Raw genomic sequence first — 20,743 nt, forward strand, 5'->3', positions numbered from 1 at the left:
CCCCCCCCCCCTCATCCAATGGTCAGACTGTCCATTTTATTGATTTTCTGACAATTCTGTGGCCGTCATGCCGAATGAAGTTTTCTGATTGTTAACTTTGTCACCTAGCTGTGAAAAATTCATATCCTTGCTGACATTAAAGCAAAATTCAGCTAAATTTTCGTAATGACGATGACTGGATGAAGGCAATAAGAAGCCCGTATTTTTGTAAGCGTATCGTGTGTTCAAATACAATCTTTTCATTGGCTAAATGCGTCCTGTAAACATTTAACTGAATGCCAATATTCCCTCTCTCATGGATCCTGTGTTTGGGCAAGCAATATGTCCCCAAGAATTATGAGAGCCCTTGAAACAATCCAATGGAAATTTCTGTTAAATATCTTCAGATCCTACCATTCAACTTCCACAGCCGCACTCCAAGTTCTTTGTGGTATCCCCCCTCTTTATAAACAGATTGAATTGATCTCCAGCCTGGCATCTCTTACTCAACTTAAAAAGGACATAATTCATGATAATATAACATATTGTTACAATGATTTTGATACTAAGCAACCAATTCCCGCCTTTTATCCTTCAAACTACTTAAAGAATGTAATAAATCTTAAAGAAAACAATAATTTTAAACATCTAAATATGCGTAATTACTTTGCAGATGGCTCTAAAATGGAGACAGGTACAGGCTTTGTATTTTACAACATAAATTTAAAGCAAAAATAATTCCATCTTCCAAGCTGAATTACTAGCCATTCTTGAATGCATTCTACATATTAAAAAACAAAATTATTTTAACAATACTCAACAATATACTATTTGGTCAGATTCGAAATTGGCTCTTTTCTCATTGAAAAATTCTTGTACCAATAATAAACTATCGATTAAAATCCAAAGACTCTTATCTAAGACTAATATACAACTTTCATGGATTAAAGCTCATCAAAACAGACAAGGTAATGAGCAAGCAGATGCCCTGGCCAAATTATCCACAACTAATAAACAAAACTATTTCTATCCGTATCCTATTTCTTTTCTCAGGAAACAACTCAAAACTTCAATCAATAAAGGCTGGCAAATATATTGGAATAATATCGACAAAAGCCGAAGACTTAATAACATTATTCCCGAAATAAACTACTTTAAATCCATACCTACAAAGCAAGAAATATGGTTCCTTACTGGACATGGTCCCTTCCCTACATATTTCAAATTCCTAAACATAACTGACACTGATCAATGTACATGCGGCCAACTGGGCACTCCAGAGCACTATCTTACTGAATGTATTTACACTGCCTCTTGGCATACCCGTCCGCCGAATCAATCTAACCTATACAAATGGCAGAAAAACTTCCTAACTAACGAGACATTAAATACTAAACTTAAAAACACAATGCATATTTTATCCATTAATGATAAATTAATAAAATTTTAATGTTAACCTCATTAAGTTTATGGACTGCCTACTAAAAAAAAAAAATTATCTTACATAAAAAATATCTATATTCATATATTTAAAATATTTATTTTGTCTACCATGATACATTATATTTATGTACATTTTCTTTATTCTTTTTATTTCTGTTTTTCAATTTTTATGTATATAACAAAATTCATTTTTTTATTGTTCATGGTTCTTTTTACTTCATTTATTGTTTCAGTCATTGTTTTTTCTTTTAAACAAATGTGTTGCACTTCATTGTCTTCTGCAAGACTTTCAATGTTGTTAACTAAATTTTATTGTAAAAATTTTTATATGTATTATGTAATATTCAATTTTTGTGAAGCTGATAAATTCCCACTGATCAGGCTAGCTCACCGGGTTGTGGCGAGCTGGACTGGTAGCCAGACGTGGACTATGCGGGTAAGGGTTTTGCAAACCTATGTACGTGTCCACGTCTGGAGGAAAGGGAAAAAAAAAGTTTTTTTTAAGTAAATATGAAAAGTTACTATGCAAAATGTTATTTCTTAAAAACTTTTCTGTCATGAGATAATTTGCTTTGGGAGATTTTTTCTTATTACTTGAAGCAAACTTCTTTGCTTTATTTTCTTTTCACATTTCGGCAAGTGGCACTGAGAGGCATCAAAAAATGTGATTCTTAAAAGCTTTCGTTAACATCAGGGGTGATTGTTGTTCGGGGGTACCCCGGAATTCCGGGTTTTTCGTATTATCATTCCTGGAATAAAATCGGGAGCTTTATCTTTCAGTTTCGTCAAATATCATAAATTGAACAGGATGGGAATAGAAAGTTCGCCAAATAGTGATAAACGCTCTTTTGTAGCAACCCTTAGGCAAGGATTCTTACGGCGCTGGTCCGAGGTTAGGAGCAGTAGTGGGGGAAGGGGGTGCAAAGTGTGAGAGAGGGAAGAATTCGTTTCTTCTCCTTTTGTTTGTGTTGGGAAAGGCGTGACGCTGTTGCGGGTGTGGATTGGGGAAGGGAAATAGGTGACGCTGTTGCGGGGAGGGATTGGGTAAAGAAAATCTTTACTGCTTGGCGAATCTTTTTGGAATTAAAGGCAGAGGCTGTAGGGTTGTAGATTTTAGTTGCACTCTGTACTACTTGACAGCACAAGTTAGAATTTTCTCTGCTGAAAGATTTTCACATGCACATTTTGTGTTGTATATTCTGCATACATTTTTTAAGTCATTTCGTTAATCTCATTTTTTATGTAAGCATGAAGTTTTTAACAGAAAAAGATGTGATTTGCGATCTGGAAAAAGACTACAGGAATAGATTTCGTTTTGAATGGTTAATTAAAAAAGACAACTTGGAAGAAGAAATCAACGTGTGGTGCCGCAAGATTGATACTCCAGGTACATGTTTCTGTATTGCGTGCAATACATCAATCAAATATCTCAATGAGGGATTTAAATCCTTGATGAATCATTCTGGAACAGTTGTTCATAAGAAATGTCGTCAATCTGTTAAGAATTCCCAGATTTTAAATCCACTTTATGCCGGATCAGAAAATCTTAACTCATACTGATGAATCACGTACTGTCGATTTGGTCACGCAAAAATCTGGGGCTGAAGCACTAGTTCTGTCATTTTTGGCTGAACATTCAATTCCTTTTTCTTTAGCTCCACAAATTGTGGAGTTAACTAAAACATTATCACGTGATACCATGGCCTTAAATTTGTTAGACATTAGTAGAACCACAGCATCATATAAGCTAAAGTATGGACTTTCAAAAACAATAAAAGAAAATCAATATAAAGTTTTAAGGAATTCTTTTTTTCTCTCTAAACATTGATGAGAGCACTAATAGAGCTTCTGAGAGTATTTTAGCTGTACTCTGTAGATACTTTGTTGAAGACCAGCAGAAAGTGATTTTGCGACATTTAGCTTTGATTCAATTGCCTGCTTGTAATGCAGAATGCATTTATAACACTATTCTTTCAATTTTCAGAGGAAATGGCTTGCCATTTTCAAATTTGATAAGTGTATTAATGGATTTTTGTAATAAAATGGGTGTGGAAAAAAATGGTGCTGAAACTAAAATTCGATCCATCAATGCTCCACATTTGTTGGACATAGATGGAGAAACATGCCATTTCGCAAACAATTGCTCAAAACATTTTATAGGGCTATTTTTGAATCACTTAGAAATTTTATGTGACAACATATATTTTGATCTCAAGAGTGCTGATAAAAGGGAATAGTTCTACAGATGATTTGTTTAGTTCTACAGATGAAATTATTGAAACCCTTAAATAGACCTGACCACAGATGGCTCTATATGCTTCAAGTGTGCTTGAACTTTTGCAATATTTATGGCATGCTCTTATAATATTTTATTTTTAATGGGCTGGATTGGACAAAAAATTGTATGAAAATGTTGAAGTTTTTTCCAATGAAGAAATTAAAAGTCTCCAGAATATTCAAGGTAAACTGGTGGATCTCACTGATGATGGATTATTCAAAGACTTTTTGTTGAGCAGAGAAAGACAAATTGGTGTTTATCAAGCTGTTTTGCCCCATTTTAACAAATTATTTCAATCTAATGAATGCCTTTTACATGAACTACATGTTTAATTTGACCAAGCAGTTCTTGAGCTTTTGTGTAACTTAAAAGGTTATCAAGATGTCTTAAAAATCGACCCCACGGATTCTAAAAATTATTTGCCTGATAGACTCATTTTCTCTGGAATGTATGCTGCAGATAGCAGTAAGAAAACAGATTCTACTATTCAGGGCTTCTTAAAAGTGTGTATCTAACTGTGCAGAAGAAGTTATCGTTGAGCAATCATTTGTTAATTAAATTTCTGCTCTCAATCCTGTTCTGAGGGGAGAGACTACAACTTTTCTGGCACTGATGAAGCTGACAGAATTTTTGCTAATTGTTATTTCAAAGCAAGAAACACTTAAGCTAGACTTAGAATTAAGGCAGTATCAGACTGATGATTCTTTGGCTTTTTTTTGAAAGCAAGTCTACAATAGAGTATTGGTCAAAAGTAATTAAACTTAACGAAGGTAATGTGAAAAAATATCCTGTTCTTTCAAAGGTGATTAAAGTTCTTTTAACATGTTCTCACGGACCATCAGTTGAGAGTACTTTTAATTTGATGGGTGACATTATGTCGTAAAATAAAACTTCTCTTAATATTGAATCTTTAGACTCTATTCAAACAACAAAATGTTATCTTTCCTCTCTTAATGCCAGTACTTGTGAAGTATTTGGTTCAAAAGATCCTGCACATGAGCCAATAAACCATGCATTTGCTCATAATTTAATTTACAGTTGGTCGAATTATCAGCAGTCTCTTTCAAAAAATGTTCCTAATGCTACTATTCGTGTATCTGAGAGCCATGTTGATTCTCCACCTCTCTGCACTGCTAAATCTTCTCCAGTTCAAAATAAAAAGCTCTCTCAAAAAGAAGACAGAAAACGGAAATTGGCTCTTGACTCTCAGAAAGAAAACAATAAGGCTAAACAAACTTAATCTTTCTTTAAGAAATAGATATCAATTTAGAAATTTGATGTTTTATGGTATAGAATACCCTGTCAATTATTTTGAAATATTGTTGAATTAATTTTGCAATTTTAATATCTGTATGGAATTATTTATAATTCCATATTATTAACTCTATGTGTTAACTGATATACATTATATGTATTAACTGATTCAACTTAATTTGTTTATTGTTTTTTATTTTGAATAAAATATTTAGTTTTTGCATTAAATGAATTTTAAAATTTAAATTATCTGTCAGTTTGATTGCACAATATAAGTACTCCATTTAATGAAATGTATGTTTTTTTTTTTTTTTGCTTCCGACCGATTAAAAATGTGATAAAAACAATGTACCGACAAATTCTGCTGAGCCCGAGTTTTCTCGGGATGATAAATATATGTGGATAATCAGGGAAGCAGTCAAACAAATGGTATGATATAATCAGAGCTAGAATGTTAATGACCTGAAAGTTCTTAAAATGCAAAAAAGACCCTAAAAGCCATAAATAATGACCTTAAAATGATCTTTTCTTAAAATTTGAAATATTAGAATTTTTATATATAGGAAAAGAAACTTATAAATTGTTGGCTGTATTTATAAATTAAGTAAACAAATACACTTAATAATTAAAATAAATGAATAATTCCTAAATAAAATAAATACCTGATAAATATAAATGGGAATTTATTAATTTTTTGTTTTTTGGCCATGTTTAAAAAGTTATATATTCAAGAATACTGGAATTGCATTGTATTATCAAATGTCTTTTGATATTCTTCAAATTGAATGATTACCTTTCATGGAAAAGCATCTTGAAAAACATTAAAATAAGATTCATTGTAAAACATAAACTATAAATTGATGTAAAATTTTTAAAAAAAAATCAATTCATGAACGAAATGTTCTTAAAATTAAAGTTATCAGTCGAAATTCATTTAAGAAAAATGTAGAAAAAAAATCTAAAAACTGGAAAGATGACAAAAATAAACTATAAGGATGATACGAAAAAAAACAACAACATAGGGGAAGGAAAGACATTATTAACATGTTTATGGATATAGTTAAGAATTATATTTTTTCCTTTTCATACAACAATGCTGTTATTTTTCTAGTGTTGAAGATTGTAAAATCTTGGATTCTGCAAAGCGTCCACTATGGTTAGCATGGTTAAATCCTGATCCAATGGCTGAATGTATGTTTAAAAATTACTCCATTATCTTCAAAAACGGAGATGGTAAGAATACTCAGTTTATGATTCAATAAATCAGCAATTCAAGTTTTTTTAATTTTATTTTTTATAATTTTTTATAACTTTGATTATTTACTTTAGTTATTATTTAGTATTTACAAAGTTTTTTTTCTTTCTTTCCTGGAGTGGTACACATTTTTATCATCAACTCTTCAGAAAGAAAGAAAACAAAACTCAAGATTATTGGCTTGGAAAATTTGAGAAAGAAAAAGTAAACTTTTTCATTGTTATTTTAATAGCTTAGTAAAATAACAATGAAAAAGTTTACTTTTTATAGTAATAGCTTTAGTAAAAGATAACGACAAATTTGAAAATAAAATTTTTATTTAGTTAAATGAATTTACAATTAAAATTCAATGGAACATATTTTGATAAAATAAAAAAATTAAAATTAAATGAAGCAATATTACAGTGAACTCTCACTGCCACGATATCCAATACAATAACTCCCTCTATTACAATAATGTTCTTGACGATTATTGCATATGAATTAAAGTTATCCACCTCTCAGTAGTGCGATGTTCTCTGAGCCCCTGTAAAACGATTTTTTTCTTTAAATTTCAACCTTATTTTCTCCTTTTGTTATTTTTTTATTTCCAATGGCAGGGCATAAACAAGAAATAACACAGAAAACAAATGCAAAGACAAAACAGGTGAATAAATAAACTAAACAGAATGACCGAAGTCATTGCCCTAAAAGTTCTCTGGCTTGCCAATAAAGCGACGATTCAGCGGCGGAGGTGGGTCCTATTCATGGGCTCTGCCAAGTTGCAGAGCGGATAGTCGGGTGAATTTAGAATACCGATGCGGTGCAAGTGTTCAGCCAGACAGTCGTGGCCCGTTAGGAGTCGAAACTGTGCCACAACTTCACGGCGTGGACCATTAGGGATATTTAGGAGGTCATCTTTCCACCTCTTGGCTTTTATTCTTCCTTGTAATTTGGAAGCAAGAGTTCTTTTAAAAACTTGTTTTAGATGTAGCTTTATACTGTGGTAGGAGATCTCTGTATGTTTTAGCTGGATGTATGCTCTGTATGTTTAGCCCAGCACCCCTCTTTGCGAAGAAATCCGCCTGTTCGTTTCCATAGATACCACAGTGCCCAGGTACCCACTGGAGCACAACACGTTCATAAAATTAATTCATAAAATTAAAGCTTTAAACACGCATTTTTTTATATTTTAAAAAGATATGATTTTTTTGTTAAATATTAAATCTAAAACATCATAAAAATCTGTTTAAAACTGAATTAATTTTTTATTTTGCTTTGAGTATTATTTGTTTATTACTGTCTTTATTTAAAATATTTTATACAGATCTTCGGCAAGATATGCTAACATTGGAAGTGATACGCATTATGGACAGCATTTGGCAAAATGAGGGTTTAGATATGAGGTAAAATCATCTTTTTATTTATAACTAGGTTCTTGATAAATCAATTTTTTCTTCTTCCTTTTTTAGTCCTTTTTTTAATCAATTTTTAATTGATATTTTAAGAGCAGTTTGCTTGTGAATTTTTTTCTTTATAAATTACTGCACAGTTTTCATTGAATATTTCTTGTATAGTTGAGGCATTCAAGAACATACAGTTCTGTTCTAAAAATTAATAAACTCTCTATTCATTGGGTATTTATTAAATTTTATTTTATTCATAAATGACTTATTATTTTAAATCACTACTTTACCTCGTGGCAGAATCGCTGCGACACGGTCACATTGTCGCGGAACGTGACAGAGTTCCTGCAGAGAGATTTTTTACCTTTGTTTTTTAACTTTCTTATTCTTTTCTGCAGAAATTTTCGGAAGAATTATTATTATTTTTTTTGGAATTATATTTAAAACATGCCTTTCTCGTGCATTGGAGGAGAAAGAAATTCTCATGATTTTCTATTCTCATTTAAGAATAATGAAAAATGAAGGAATAATGATGTAAAAAATAAGCTTTATTTTCTGCAAAAATTTTTGAAAGACTTTTTTTTTCACCAGAATTATATTCGAAAGATGTGCTTGTGATTTTTCTATTCTCATTTGAGAATAATGAAGTAAAAAAATTTTGGTTTTATTTTTTCCATGTATATTTATTTTTATTAAAAGTATCTTGCAGAAAGATAATTGTGCTCGAGAGGTTTGTCGTAGAAAGCCAGATAAAATTCTGCCACAGGACTATTTTATTTTGTTTTAAATTCATAAATACAGGTTACGATTTATAGTTGTGTTTTTTTTTAAAACGATATAAAGCATGGCATTAGTAATTTAAAGGGCATTANATTTTTGTAAAGTGCTTGAAAAGTTTTTAAAAAGTGCTTATTTTTGATTCAAAGATTTGGCTATGCACCCTGTTTTATTTTCCAGTCATGTTTAAAGGTTTTTAGAAAATGTTTAAAATGTATGTTTTGTTGTTGTCAAGGATGATGCCTTACGCTTGCTTGGCTACTGGTAAGAGTGTGGGGATGATTGAAGTTGTGAGGAATGCAAAGACTGTGATGAACATTCAGAGGAAAGGTGGACGCATGGCGGCATTTCAGGTCGATTCAACACAACTCCACAAATACATTAAAGAAAAGAATAAAGGAGCCAAGTATGTTGTCTTTCTCCCTTCACAAATCTTAAAAATAATATTTTGTTATTCTCACATTCAGAATAAGTTTTGTATTCCTTGTCTGTTATTGAAAATGAAATTGAATTTTATTGATTTTATGTTTATAAATTAAGTACTTTAAACTATAGAAAAAAATAATTTTTATTACTGCACAGATCCTAATTATGAATTTTTTTGGAAGGTGATTAAAAATATTTTTTGAGTGCTTGAAAAGTACTTTAAAGGTGCTTATTTTTTGATTGAAAAACTGGCTATGCACCCTGTTAAAGGTGCTTATTTTAATTTACGTTTTTTAAAAGCTCTTAAAGGTGTTTTTTTTTAATCAGGGTTTGTAAAAAGTGCTTCATTTTCTATCTTTTAAAAACTGATTTTTCTTTGCCTTATCGATGGTCGTTCTAAATTGTAACAAAACTGCATGATTTTCAAAATTTTCCTTGCAATATTTATCAGAAACTATGTTATTTTATCAAGATTATATAAAGGTTTTGAAAATTTTTCGAAATTTTATTGATTTTATGTTTATAAATTAAGAACTTTAAACTATAGAAAAAATTTTTTTTTATTACTGCACTGATCTTAATGATGATGTTTTTATTTTTGGAAAGTGATTAAAAATATTTTTTAAGTGCTTAAAAGGTGCTTATTTTTTATTAAAAAATATGGCTCCGCACCCTGTTTAAAGTGGTGTCGAGAACCAAACCATTTTCTCTTGTGCGCTCTTTTATTTGATCATTTTCTAATCAAGTTTATTTGTAGCTATAAACTCCGATGTTTATAAATTCATTTACTTTTAAACACCAAATTTATGGGCGAGTTGGGCATTGAAAAGTCTCACTCGTCTTCCCACCCTTAAACTTAATCAAATTAATTTTCAGTAATACACTGAATGAATTTCTTTTTATAAATCAATCCCAAAAATATTTTAATAATATTTTTAATAAGAAATTGCCCTATAAAGTGAAAAAATTCAGTAAAAAAAATAATAAGTGTCTGCATACACAATCTGTGGGGAATACTAACATGAATTAAACTAATATGAGCCATCGAATAACAAAATAAAACTAAATTACCGAAAAAACTATTTATTAAAAACTTCAAAATGAAAAACTGAATTAGAACATACTTCAAACTTCCAAAGTAGTTGGGGGGAAAAGGCTCTGCTCCTGAAACTTGCTTAAAGCCAAAGTAAACATGCTGTTGCTAAATCGCTAATCCAACTGACTGACGAGCAGGCAAAAATATTCTAGTTAGCAAGAGTTTCAGAGCGCATGCGTAACAAATCAACAAATAACAAATAAGAAAAGATTTCTCCCAAGTTATCGTTATATTATTCAACTACGGCTGAACACAATCCAAAAGTATCTGGATGCTCATAATATTTTTTTAATATGGAATGATTTTATTACATTACTAGAATGACAAAAATATTTAACTATTTAATATATTTAATTATTCTTGTCAAAAAAAAAATTCTATGCATGCACATTAAGAACATTAAAGGAAGATTAATGTAAATATGAAATGAAAGAACTGCATTCATATTAACATACCATAACTGATCAAAAGACCACCTATTGTATTGAACTGTAAAGTGTTGAGTAATTATTATGATATTGAGTAAGATTAATAATTTTTCACCGAAAATCTAAGTTTAACTTTTCATGTTAAGCTTAGGCAACCATGTCTCATTTTTATTAAGAAAAGAAATTACATTAAAATATTTCCTACTGTCACCGTAAATGTTTGTTTTCATTGTAAAGTGATAGTCGTTTCCTGTTGTTTGCTCCTCTACTAATGATGAAATCTCTCATTTTTGGGCTAAATGAGCATTTTTGGGCAGGAATCCATAACCATACACCATATGATGGGGGACAAAACCCCTACCTGAAGTAGCATGAACTTTCATGCTAATGCTCAGTAAAGAGTAACAATAGGGTGTGTAGCTCTTTTAAAAAGTGCTTAATGGTGTTTATTTTTGATTTTCGTTTTTTAAAAGCCATTTAAGGTGCTTTTTGCCATGGGTGTTTTTAAAAAGTGCTTAGTTTTTCCTTTTCTGAAATGTGATATTTTTCTTTACCATATTGATTTATCCACAAATTATGCACAAAAAAAAACGTCCTATTCAACGTTTTCAAGATTAATTCAACCCCTATCTATTTCGGGGTACCGCTGGTCTGTAGTGTCTGAAAACACCATTTGTTTTACATGTTTGAAGAAATACTTGCAGGTCCCCACTTGTGTATACTGAGCTAGATTCAGGGGTAAGGATTTTTGACTCTCATGTGCAACCCTACTGCATTTTGCAAGAGATTCTCAATTTCAGACTTCATTTTCCACCCTCTGTAATAGAATCCAAAAATCTCACTTTCCGCCCTCTGTAATAGAATCCAAAAATCTCACTTTTCGCCCTCTGTAATAGAATCCAAAAATCTCTCATTTTTGCTGATTACAGGGACCAACTAAGCATGGTCGATTTTTTTTCTCTGTTAGTGATAGAAAATTTGATTTCTCTTGTTAATTTCATCGTTTGTCTACGTCACTGGAAATAAAGTCGGATAAAACCATCAATTGTCAAAAACTTGCCAATCCTGTCTAATAATGATATTTTTCAAAGGGCTTGAAAGGTGCTTATTTTTTGCTGAAATATTTGGCTACGCACCCTGAACAAACATACCTGGAGGATAGCAAATTGGCTGTCCACTTGGTAATGATCAAATTAATACCTCTGGTTTTGAGTGCTTCGATGATAGTTTTGACAGGGACTTCGTCAAAAGCACGTTCGATATCAATACCATCAGAGAAATCTTTTCATCTGAGAGTGTTTTCTCAAGCGTGTTGGAGAGCGCTCATATAGAGCAGAGTGATAAGCATTGCTGTGAGGAGAACTGTGGCTTATCTATGAGTACAGAGTATCTAAAATATCTGTCAATAAACTTTTCAATGGCTTTCAACAGATAAGAGGTGAGGCTGATTTTCCTTACCAGGTTTCGGGATGAAAATTACCCTGGTATTCCTCCGAGAATGAGGTATACAGTGAAACCTCCGTTAAGCGGACATTAATGGGACCAAAAAATTTGTCCGTTTATGAGAGTTGTCCGTTTATTATATTGGGTTTCTAACTGTATTTGTAACGTGTAGCACATGTGCCGTATTGTTATTGTTTACACTTTTTAACAATTAAAATAAAGTTTATATACTATTTTTATATCTAAATTTCACTCAGATTTATGTTAAAATGAAGTTTGCATACAAAGTAATATTTTTAAAATTATTCTATGACTTTAAATTGTATATTCTCCTTTTTTTTAAAATTACNATACATAATTCTGGATGTAGCTACAGATAAATAAATATAATTTTCCTATTAGCATAGATACTCAAGTTAGACATATGATACCAAAATAGGAGCTTACTGTCCTCTGTCTGTTTCAATTATTAGGTTCACATCCCCCTACACCTACTTATCATTTGATAGGGAACATGGTTAATATCTTATTGGAAAATAAACTTCCCATGATTCACAGAAAAAAAAGTAATGCATACCTGTAAGTTATTCACAATTGATCAATCAAGTGTATGAATAAATGTTTCATTTATATAAACTCCTTTATCTAACACCTTTCATTTATATAACACCTCTGTTAAATACAGTCTTCAAATTGATAAGAAAATTAAAGAAATTTTCAATGGGGAAGAAGCATTGAGAAAAGTCATTTCAACTTGAGGGGTCTCATAACCTGTGTGGTCCAGATGAAAAGATCAAAAGATGCCGATATCAGAATTATTTCAGGAGAGCAGTACCATTTTCTCTTCTCCTTTCTTTACAAAGATAAGGCAAGGTGACAGGAGAAATATTGATTTTTCGGTGGTGAAATAGCTTAACAATATTTCTAGTTATGGATAAGGCAAAAAGTTTTATTTACATGCTTTAAAAATGGTGAAAAGTTGAATTTTTTTAGCTTGCAATTTATTTAGAAAAAGTAGTGTCCGGTTTGTAGAGATTAAAAACAACGTTTCAGGACCAAAATGACTGTCCGCGTCCGCTTTGCGGAGAATGTGCGTAATGGTTTATTCATAGAAGATTCCCGGGAAATTAAAAATATGTCCGTATTGAGAGGCGTCCGTTTTGCAGGAGTGTCCATAACAGGAGGTTTCACTGCATACCCAAAGGGCTATACAGGCTCGAAGGATCCTGCGTAGAATAGCTCATATTTCAATCTCCTTCAACAGGCATGAAGTCATCCATACCGGGCGATTTATAGGTCTTATAAGATTTAATAGCCCATGCAACTTTTTCATTAGAGATCTTGGTGGCCTCCCAGTCATTCTTACTGCAACCAGTTGAGGGATTTTTGTAAAGATATTCATTCTCTACGATAGGGCCGCACCCATATTTAGTCGTGTTAGCCGCAAACATGATAATTTTTATCTAAACGTTAGTGTTCTAAGCACTCAATATTTTTATCAGTAAACTTAACATATTTTCAGAAAGTTAAATACTTTTAATTACTTGAATTTATTTAAAGCTAAAATAACTGGTACATTTTTTAAAAAAACTTTTTCTATTTTTTACAATTAATGCATCAAATATTTATATATATACATAAGTATTGGGAGGGGGATATAAATTCTAACTAAAAAGAAGCTTACAGTATGAAAGTGCAAAAATATATGTATATATACGCATTTTATAGAGTAATATAAGTTTGAATTAAATATTTTAAGAAAAGAAAAATGTTTAAACAAAAAGCAAATGAAAAGAAATTTTTTATTGTGTTCAGAAGTTCCCACTGGCCGCACATCGACAGTTACTCTACCGGATGATATCATCCAGGGAAGTGAGCTTCAAATGACCAAATGCCTCTTCCCCTGACTCACCATGCGGATAGCATTAAGGTTGCAACTATAGTATTTCGTAACCTTTGCGCTTCGCAGAAAGTCTGCCAAGAGCGGTTATTAGAAGCTATACGATATACGATATGAAGCTATTATATATACGATTATTAGAAGCTATTAAGGTGTTTCAATGGAAACATTATTCAAAAAATTTTAGGCATAAGAATGTTCACAACATATTCTTATTAAGCAGCAAAGGTAGAAAAAAAGAAAGAAAGAAAAGATAGGTTACTGTCACTATGGAGAGTTGGGACATACAAAGAGAGGAATCTTTCTATTCAATGTCATATTTTGAGCCTATAGAATTCACTCATTTTTTATTAATTTTTGTTATACATACTTGCCAAGTCTCCTGTTTTTTAACGAAGACTCGTGTATTTTACGACTATCTCCTGTTTACCTGTATATTCTCAAATTTCTCCATAATTTGTTGAAGAAATTTAAATATATATTTTTGGCAATAAAATATCCGCTAATGAAAAAAATACTTCTCTTATTTCTTAACTGATGGTGCTATTGCCAGTACTACAGTGTGTTGAGTGTTTAGTAATTATAAGTAATCATCACAATAAACAATCGTAATTATAAAAATCTTATTTTGATTAAGATTTATATACATATTTTTTATTTCGCTAAATGTAAGTGCTTATATTATTTCCAATTTTGAATTTATCTTTTTGACTTACTTGATTATGCATGATGTATCAAAACTTTACTTGTAGCCCAAAAAATTTCGCTAGTAAAATCTCCGTTATTTTATTTCTCCAGTGTTGGCAGGTATGGTTATACCTCTCAAATGTAGTATAGTATATTTATTATTCTAATTTGATAATAACTGTTAATCAGAGAATCATTTAATTTTGAACAGGTATGAGCAAGCAATTGAAACTTTCACCCAATCGTGCGCTGGTTACTGTGTTGCTACATTTGTTTTGGGAATAGGTGATCGTAATCCAGATAACATTATGGTTAATGAACAGGGGCAGGTAAGTTTTCACTATATTGCAAACTCTCTTGAAATTTTTTTAAATTTTATTTTATTAGATATTGATATCAGAGAGAGAAAAGGCTCTTGTGATTGTTGTCCTATCACAGCATTTCTCCAAGCTTATTCTAGCGGAAAGGTACTGAGCTGGTCTATGCCAAAATCAGGGTTGTCACAGGCGACTAAAATGCGACTATTTTTGGTATGAGGTGACTATGGCAACTTTTTTTTGCCGGAAAGGGCTAAAAAAAGCAACTATTTTGAGGAGAAGGAGATAATTGGAAGACTTTTCTGTACTCATAGCGATGTTTATTTATTAATTTTTTTAAAGGCATAAATTGGGTGGAAACTCTGCACCCCACAAGATAGTTTCTGAACAAGCTGAACCTTTTTTTTTCTTTAAAAAAAATATTGCAAATTTGGGTCTTTACTTTTTAATTTGTTCAATCCGCACCGACTCCATTGTAAGTCTATTTCATTTCTCGATCGCCTTTTCAGTGATTATTGCTACAAGATTCTGCATGATTTAAAAAATAAATAAATTCAATATTATATTGCGATGCGTAAATTTCGAATTTGAGTAATCACTTTTCATATATATATAAACATTTACGTTTATATAAAAATTATCATATTTGCCACCAACTTGACTGAATGGATCATGGTACATGACAATTAAGTCATTAACAAAATTTTAGTCATATTTTTGATGAATTTTTGTTCTTATTTAGGCAACTATTTTGTTCTTTTTTTTCTGTGGCAACCCTGCAAAATAAATCTTGGGATTTAATGCTAGTTTTTTTTTTTAACAGTTTACTGGTCCTAATAAGATGTAGCATTACTCAAAAAAAAAAAAGACTTTTTTTTTGTACAATATCTTTTGCTAATGTCTAGGGCTGCATGTTTGTCGCGGGAAAAAATACCCGAAATTCGCTGGAAATTTTTAAAATTACGCATATTCTAAACACAAAAAAATTTACCATATAAATGATGCAAAAGACAGAAATTGTGCAAATAATAAAAAAAGCTTAAAAAATACACAACAAAAGTATTTTTATTTAATTTCAAGCAATACTAATATTTTTATTTAAATGACAGAAATTTGGTACAAAGTATTGTACATTGTCAGATTATTCTCATTTATACTACGTCTTTCATCACTTAGTACATTTTTAAACTTGGAAAACGATCTTTCTGCGTCAACACTGTTTGTAGGCACCGACAAACATCGAATTGCCAATTTTGGATATCGTTCTGTCTTTGATTTCCAAAACTCTATCAATTTTCCTTCATCAACGTGCAATTCCTTTACCGTTGCTTTGTAAGAATTAAATTCCCTTATCAACTCTTCGTCATCCTCAAACATTGGGATGTGTTCAAAAACTGAAGAATTGTCCTCTTCATTTAAAATACTTATATTGACAGGGATCAAAAACTCGGCATCCTTTGAAAAAGTTTGAGGCTGGCTGGCGAAATCTTTGTTTATCGCTGCTGCTTTAAAAAAAATAGCTTCTAATTTTTTCTTCACACAGTCTTAGAGCATTTTTTTGATTTTAAGTGCTCACAGCGTTTTAATTTGCTTTCCAATACTTTTGATAAATCATACATTTCGTTGTAAATAATATGGGAACTAATTCTTTGTTTCTCAAATAAAGTTAATTGATTCAAAATTAATGGAGCATATTTTTCAATTTCTTTTAAATCTGTATTCAAATTTGAATCATGAAATTCTTCACAAATTGTGCTTAAAACTGAGCTACTACTATTTTGTTTTTCCTTATCAAAAAATTCAGCGTGCATATCGAAATAATTTACATGGAATAAACAAGCTTCAAACCAGCTATTCCACCTAGTTTGCACAAGAACCGGTGGTAAAGAATCTTTTTTTGCCCCTTTCCATCAAAAATGCTCGAAAGCGACCTTTACGTGAAGGGCACGCTGTGAATGCGCACTTGATATGAACTGCAAAGCTATTTACATTTTCAAACTCATTTTGCCATATTTCTCCCAAGAGATTTAAAAGATGAGCATTGCAAGTAACATGAACAGAATTTAGAAAAACAGCTTTTAAGCTTTTTCCCCATGCTTTGTTCATATAAGATGCGTTGTCAGTTACAAAAGATGTAATAGCATTAAAGCAAAGTCTGTAATTTTGGCAACACTGAATAATTGCTTCACTGACAGATTTAAAATTCACACATTCTAACGCAATACTTTTAAGATAAAATGAAAGCAAAGAAAGGTTTGAATCGTCGTTTTGTATTTCTACTGATGGAACAGCTAACACGTTTAAAATATATCTATCTTCAGAGTCTGTTGTTTCATCTGTAACAATACTAACACCAGCGGCAGATGTTAGAACATCTACAACTTGATTTTTGTGAAATTTGTGAGTCTTTGGTAGATAGTGGCTTTGTAGGTGACTGGAGCTTGGTATGACGCCTATGTCTTTGAGTGAATTTTCTAAATAACTTTAATACCGGATTATCAAGTTTATGCAAAGGAATGTTTGTTACAGCAAAAACACCAACCAACCAACTTAGAAATCTTCACAGCACGATGTTGCTCTTGAAGAGTTTTTTTTTTTTCAAACAGGGAAGTAATACTTGCTTGAATTACTCTCGGTTCCCCAGCAATCTTCTTTTGGTGAATCTTACTTTTCAAGTGTTTATCGCAGCTATTTTTTCTTGAGAAATCAACAGGAACATTGCATGTGCTACAAAATAACAGGTTTCTTCTAACTTCAAAAGTTCCTTTTTTGAACTGTTGACATCGCTCAAAAGCAGTTGCTGTACTCGTATGTCTCATTTTTTTTTAACTAGCAAACTTACATCAGCAGGGTTTGAAAAAAAAATAGGACTAGCTTTTAAAATATAAACTATGCTTATCCTAGAAATCGTTCTTTCAAACTCTCCTGCTATCAGACCAATAAATAAGAACGGCTTCAAATATTCGTTTTGTGACAAAGTCACATGTTTCTAAACACAAAGGCCTGGTCAACAAAATATCAAGGAACCCCTCCCCCTACTGTGCTGTGAAAATTCAAACATTCTTCATTTAAAATACTAGTTACAAAAGCCTTATCTCCCTCTCCTCTAAGAAACTGACCCCCTATTTAAGAAATCACAGGAAGCCGCCCAGAGGAGAAATTGTCTGGATATGTACAAAGGTAGTAGAAATTTCATTGCCCAGTGCAATAGCCTGTGTAACAATTTTTATGTCTAACGTTTGATTCATGACATTTTCCCTCTTTTGTGGTTCCAATTTCTTTTGTACTCTTACTGACTTCAGGAAGGTAATCCTATCAGTCTATCACCCTCCTTAAGTGTAGAAAGACCACCTTACATGACAAGATGGGGATTATCTCTTATCTCTGAACTATTTTCTTGTCATTTTTCTATTTATTCACTCCTCCAAATATCTAATCAATTTTACATGTTCAATTTAAGACTTCAGGAAAGTTAAAAATTCTGTTCAATGAAAATAATAAATTAAAAGTGAAAAAAAAATCAAATTTTAAGCAATTTTTGCGCAAATATATTGAGAAATTTGTGGATTTTAGAAAAAAAGAGGACAATTTCGCGCCGCGACAGACCAACAGTCCTACTAATAACTGGCCTATCTGTACATTCTATATATAGTTGTTTCATTATCTTCCACAGCAACAACAACCCGATCTGAGATAGGGCTGTTGCTGTGACAAATAGACATTAAAATTGGCAGCCTGCATTGTCTGACTAATAAATATGCAACATTCTTTTTCTGAGATACATTACGCTGAAGTTACATAAAAATGACTTTATAAATAGTGTTGTTGTATAAATTCAAAAATATATATACTCTAGATGATTAAGAAACCCTTTATTGCAAAACATTTTGGGAAGAGTAAATGTGAAAATTTTAATTATGTGATTTTTAACTCAAGTTTCTTATAGTCAACACTTGGATTCTATGTTATAGGAATATTTTCAGTACTTTAAGATATACTTATTATTTTATAACTTGTATTATACAGGCAACTCAACTCAGAAGACTCCAAGCATATTTGCTTGATTGCATTGCGTAAAGGAGGATACATCAAGGGCTTTTTATCTCTGAGAATATTTAATGTCAGTGCATTATTCTGCTGTCGCAAAGATTCAATCAAATCATTGTTTCTGAGCCAGGGATGTCTCAAATATTCTTGATCAGGGGTGATTGCGAGCCCAACTCAAAAGTCCTGAAAATTTCTTGAGTAAAATCATTAATGACGCATTTCAAAAAAGTAATGTCTTTGCAAATTAAAATCATTGATGTTTTCAAAACATGAAACTCTAAATAAATTATATACAGCATAATTTAAATTAATTATTATGTATAAGTTTACTTTTATCTCTAATCACATTTATTATTCTACCAGAAAAAATATTTACAAATGAAAGAGATGCCAAGTGTAAATTCTAGTTCAAATATTTTTAAATAAAATACACAGGAATTTTTATCAATAAATGTGATTGATGATTTCTTGAAACTTTCTGGACCTTGGATTTCCGGATAACGGTTAGCGAAAAAACCGGAAATTCTGATCTTTCCGGAGCACTATCATCTCTGCTTATTAGAAATTGAAAAATTTCAGAGGGACAACTTAATTTTTCATGTATGGTGAATGAAATATTTTAAGGCTCCCACATTTTTATAAATAATCTTTTCCGAATGGAGGCATTTGATCAATTTTAAAAGTATTATGAACTAATAAATGTCTGTTTTATAATGTAGTATTATTTATTTATTTAATAGATTTTTCATATTGATTTTGGACACTTTTTGGGACATTTCAAGAAAAAATTTGGCATCAATCGGGAAAGAGTACCCTTTGTGCTAACAGAAGATTTTCTTTATGTCATTGCAAAAGGTGCTGAAAATCCGAAGAAGAGTAAAGAGTTTCAAAGGTCTGTCTTGCTCGGAAGCAATTTACCTGTTGTGATTTTATGTTATACGATTTATTTTGTCAATATATTCAGTATCATTTGACATGAAACTAGTGCTCACAGCCAACTTCATAATTTAAACAATTTTCACTGTAGTTGTTATATTTGGAGAGGATGTAATAAACTTTTTACTTGTAGTAGGTAACTTGGAATCTATATTTAGTACCTATTAAAAGAGCGCTAATTACCATAACACCAGTAGTACCTATTACCAAAATTATGTTCAATTAATTAACATAATACATACAATCAATTTTTGCATTTTTCTCTCATCGTATTTTTTTTACACATAAAGTACTGTTTCTAAAAAATACCCTATAAGTTATGTTCTGAAAAAAAATTGAGAAAAGTTAATATACTTAATTCAAGAGTATTTCAAAAAATTTAATCTGATTTACATTATTTTATTTGCATCTTTCTTTATGGAAATGCCTCATAAGCATATTTATTTGAGGCGAAGAAATGTATGTATACGTATATAATATTAGAAATATTCAGTCTTTTCAGCTGCTAAATTATAATCTTGTGATCAACTTATATACGAGATGCAAAAGTTATTTTCCCATTGGTCAAACCTTAGCTACCCGCAAAGTCATGTTTCCTGTTATGAAAGAAAATAAAAAAACATCATTTCATTTGATCATAGTTTAAAGAAAATAGGATCAAAGAGCACTGTTTGCATAAAACACAGTGAAGTGGCTCTATGTTTAAATATAAATAAATTTCAAAGCAGAATAACAAAGATAAGATACTTAATAAAGCTATATTACGCAATAGTTGTCCAAGGTTTTATATTTGCCATTTGATACACTTTGTGCAAAAACTATATTGAAACATTTTTTATTTAATAAAAACATTATATTCTAAAGCTAAACATGTTACAGTCTAACTTCTATTTAACGAACTTCCCTTTAACAAATTTCTCTATTTTGCGAATTTTTTCGAGGAACCAAGAACATTTTGGAAATTTCTTCGTAAAATGAAATATACTTCCAAATAATGAACTGAATTTTCTATTGAACGAACTTTTCTTTGATATACACTTTCCCAAAAATATTTCAGAACATTTTAAACTTGTTAATGCATTTTATGGGTGA

At 31.1% G+C, this 20,743-nt stretch overlaps 1 protein-coding gene across 1 annotated transcript in view; it reads left to right on the forward strand.

The window, feature by feature from the left end:
* LOC107437416 (phosphatidylinositol 4,5-bisphosphate 3-kinase catalytic subunit alpha isoform) overlaps positions 1-19,607 on the forward strand; it is a gene marked incomplete at its 3' end in the record, with an annotated part of 52,244 nt that extends 32,637 nt beyond the window's left edge. Inside the window, 5 exon segments of the mRNA XM_071178024.1 lie at positions 6,066-6,187; positions 7,516-7,594; positions 8,607-8,777; positions 14,563-14,680; positions 19,456-19,607. Coding sequence (XP_071034125.1) covers positions 6,066-6,187; positions 7,516-7,594; positions 8,607-8,777; positions 14,563-14,680; positions 19,456-19,607 — 642 coding nt within the window.
* Between the last annotated feature and the right edge of the window lie 1,136 nt (positions 19,608-20,743).

This window comes from Parasteatoda tepidariorum, chromosome 2, assembly GCF_043381705.1.
Source record: "Parasteatoda tepidariorum isolate YZ-2023 chromosome 2, CAS_Ptep_4.0, whole genome shotgun sequence".
In the NCBI taxonomy this organism is placed as follows: domain Eukaryota; kingdom Metazoa; phylum Arthropoda; class Arachnida; order Araneae; family Theridiidae; genus Parasteatoda; species Parasteatoda tepidariorum.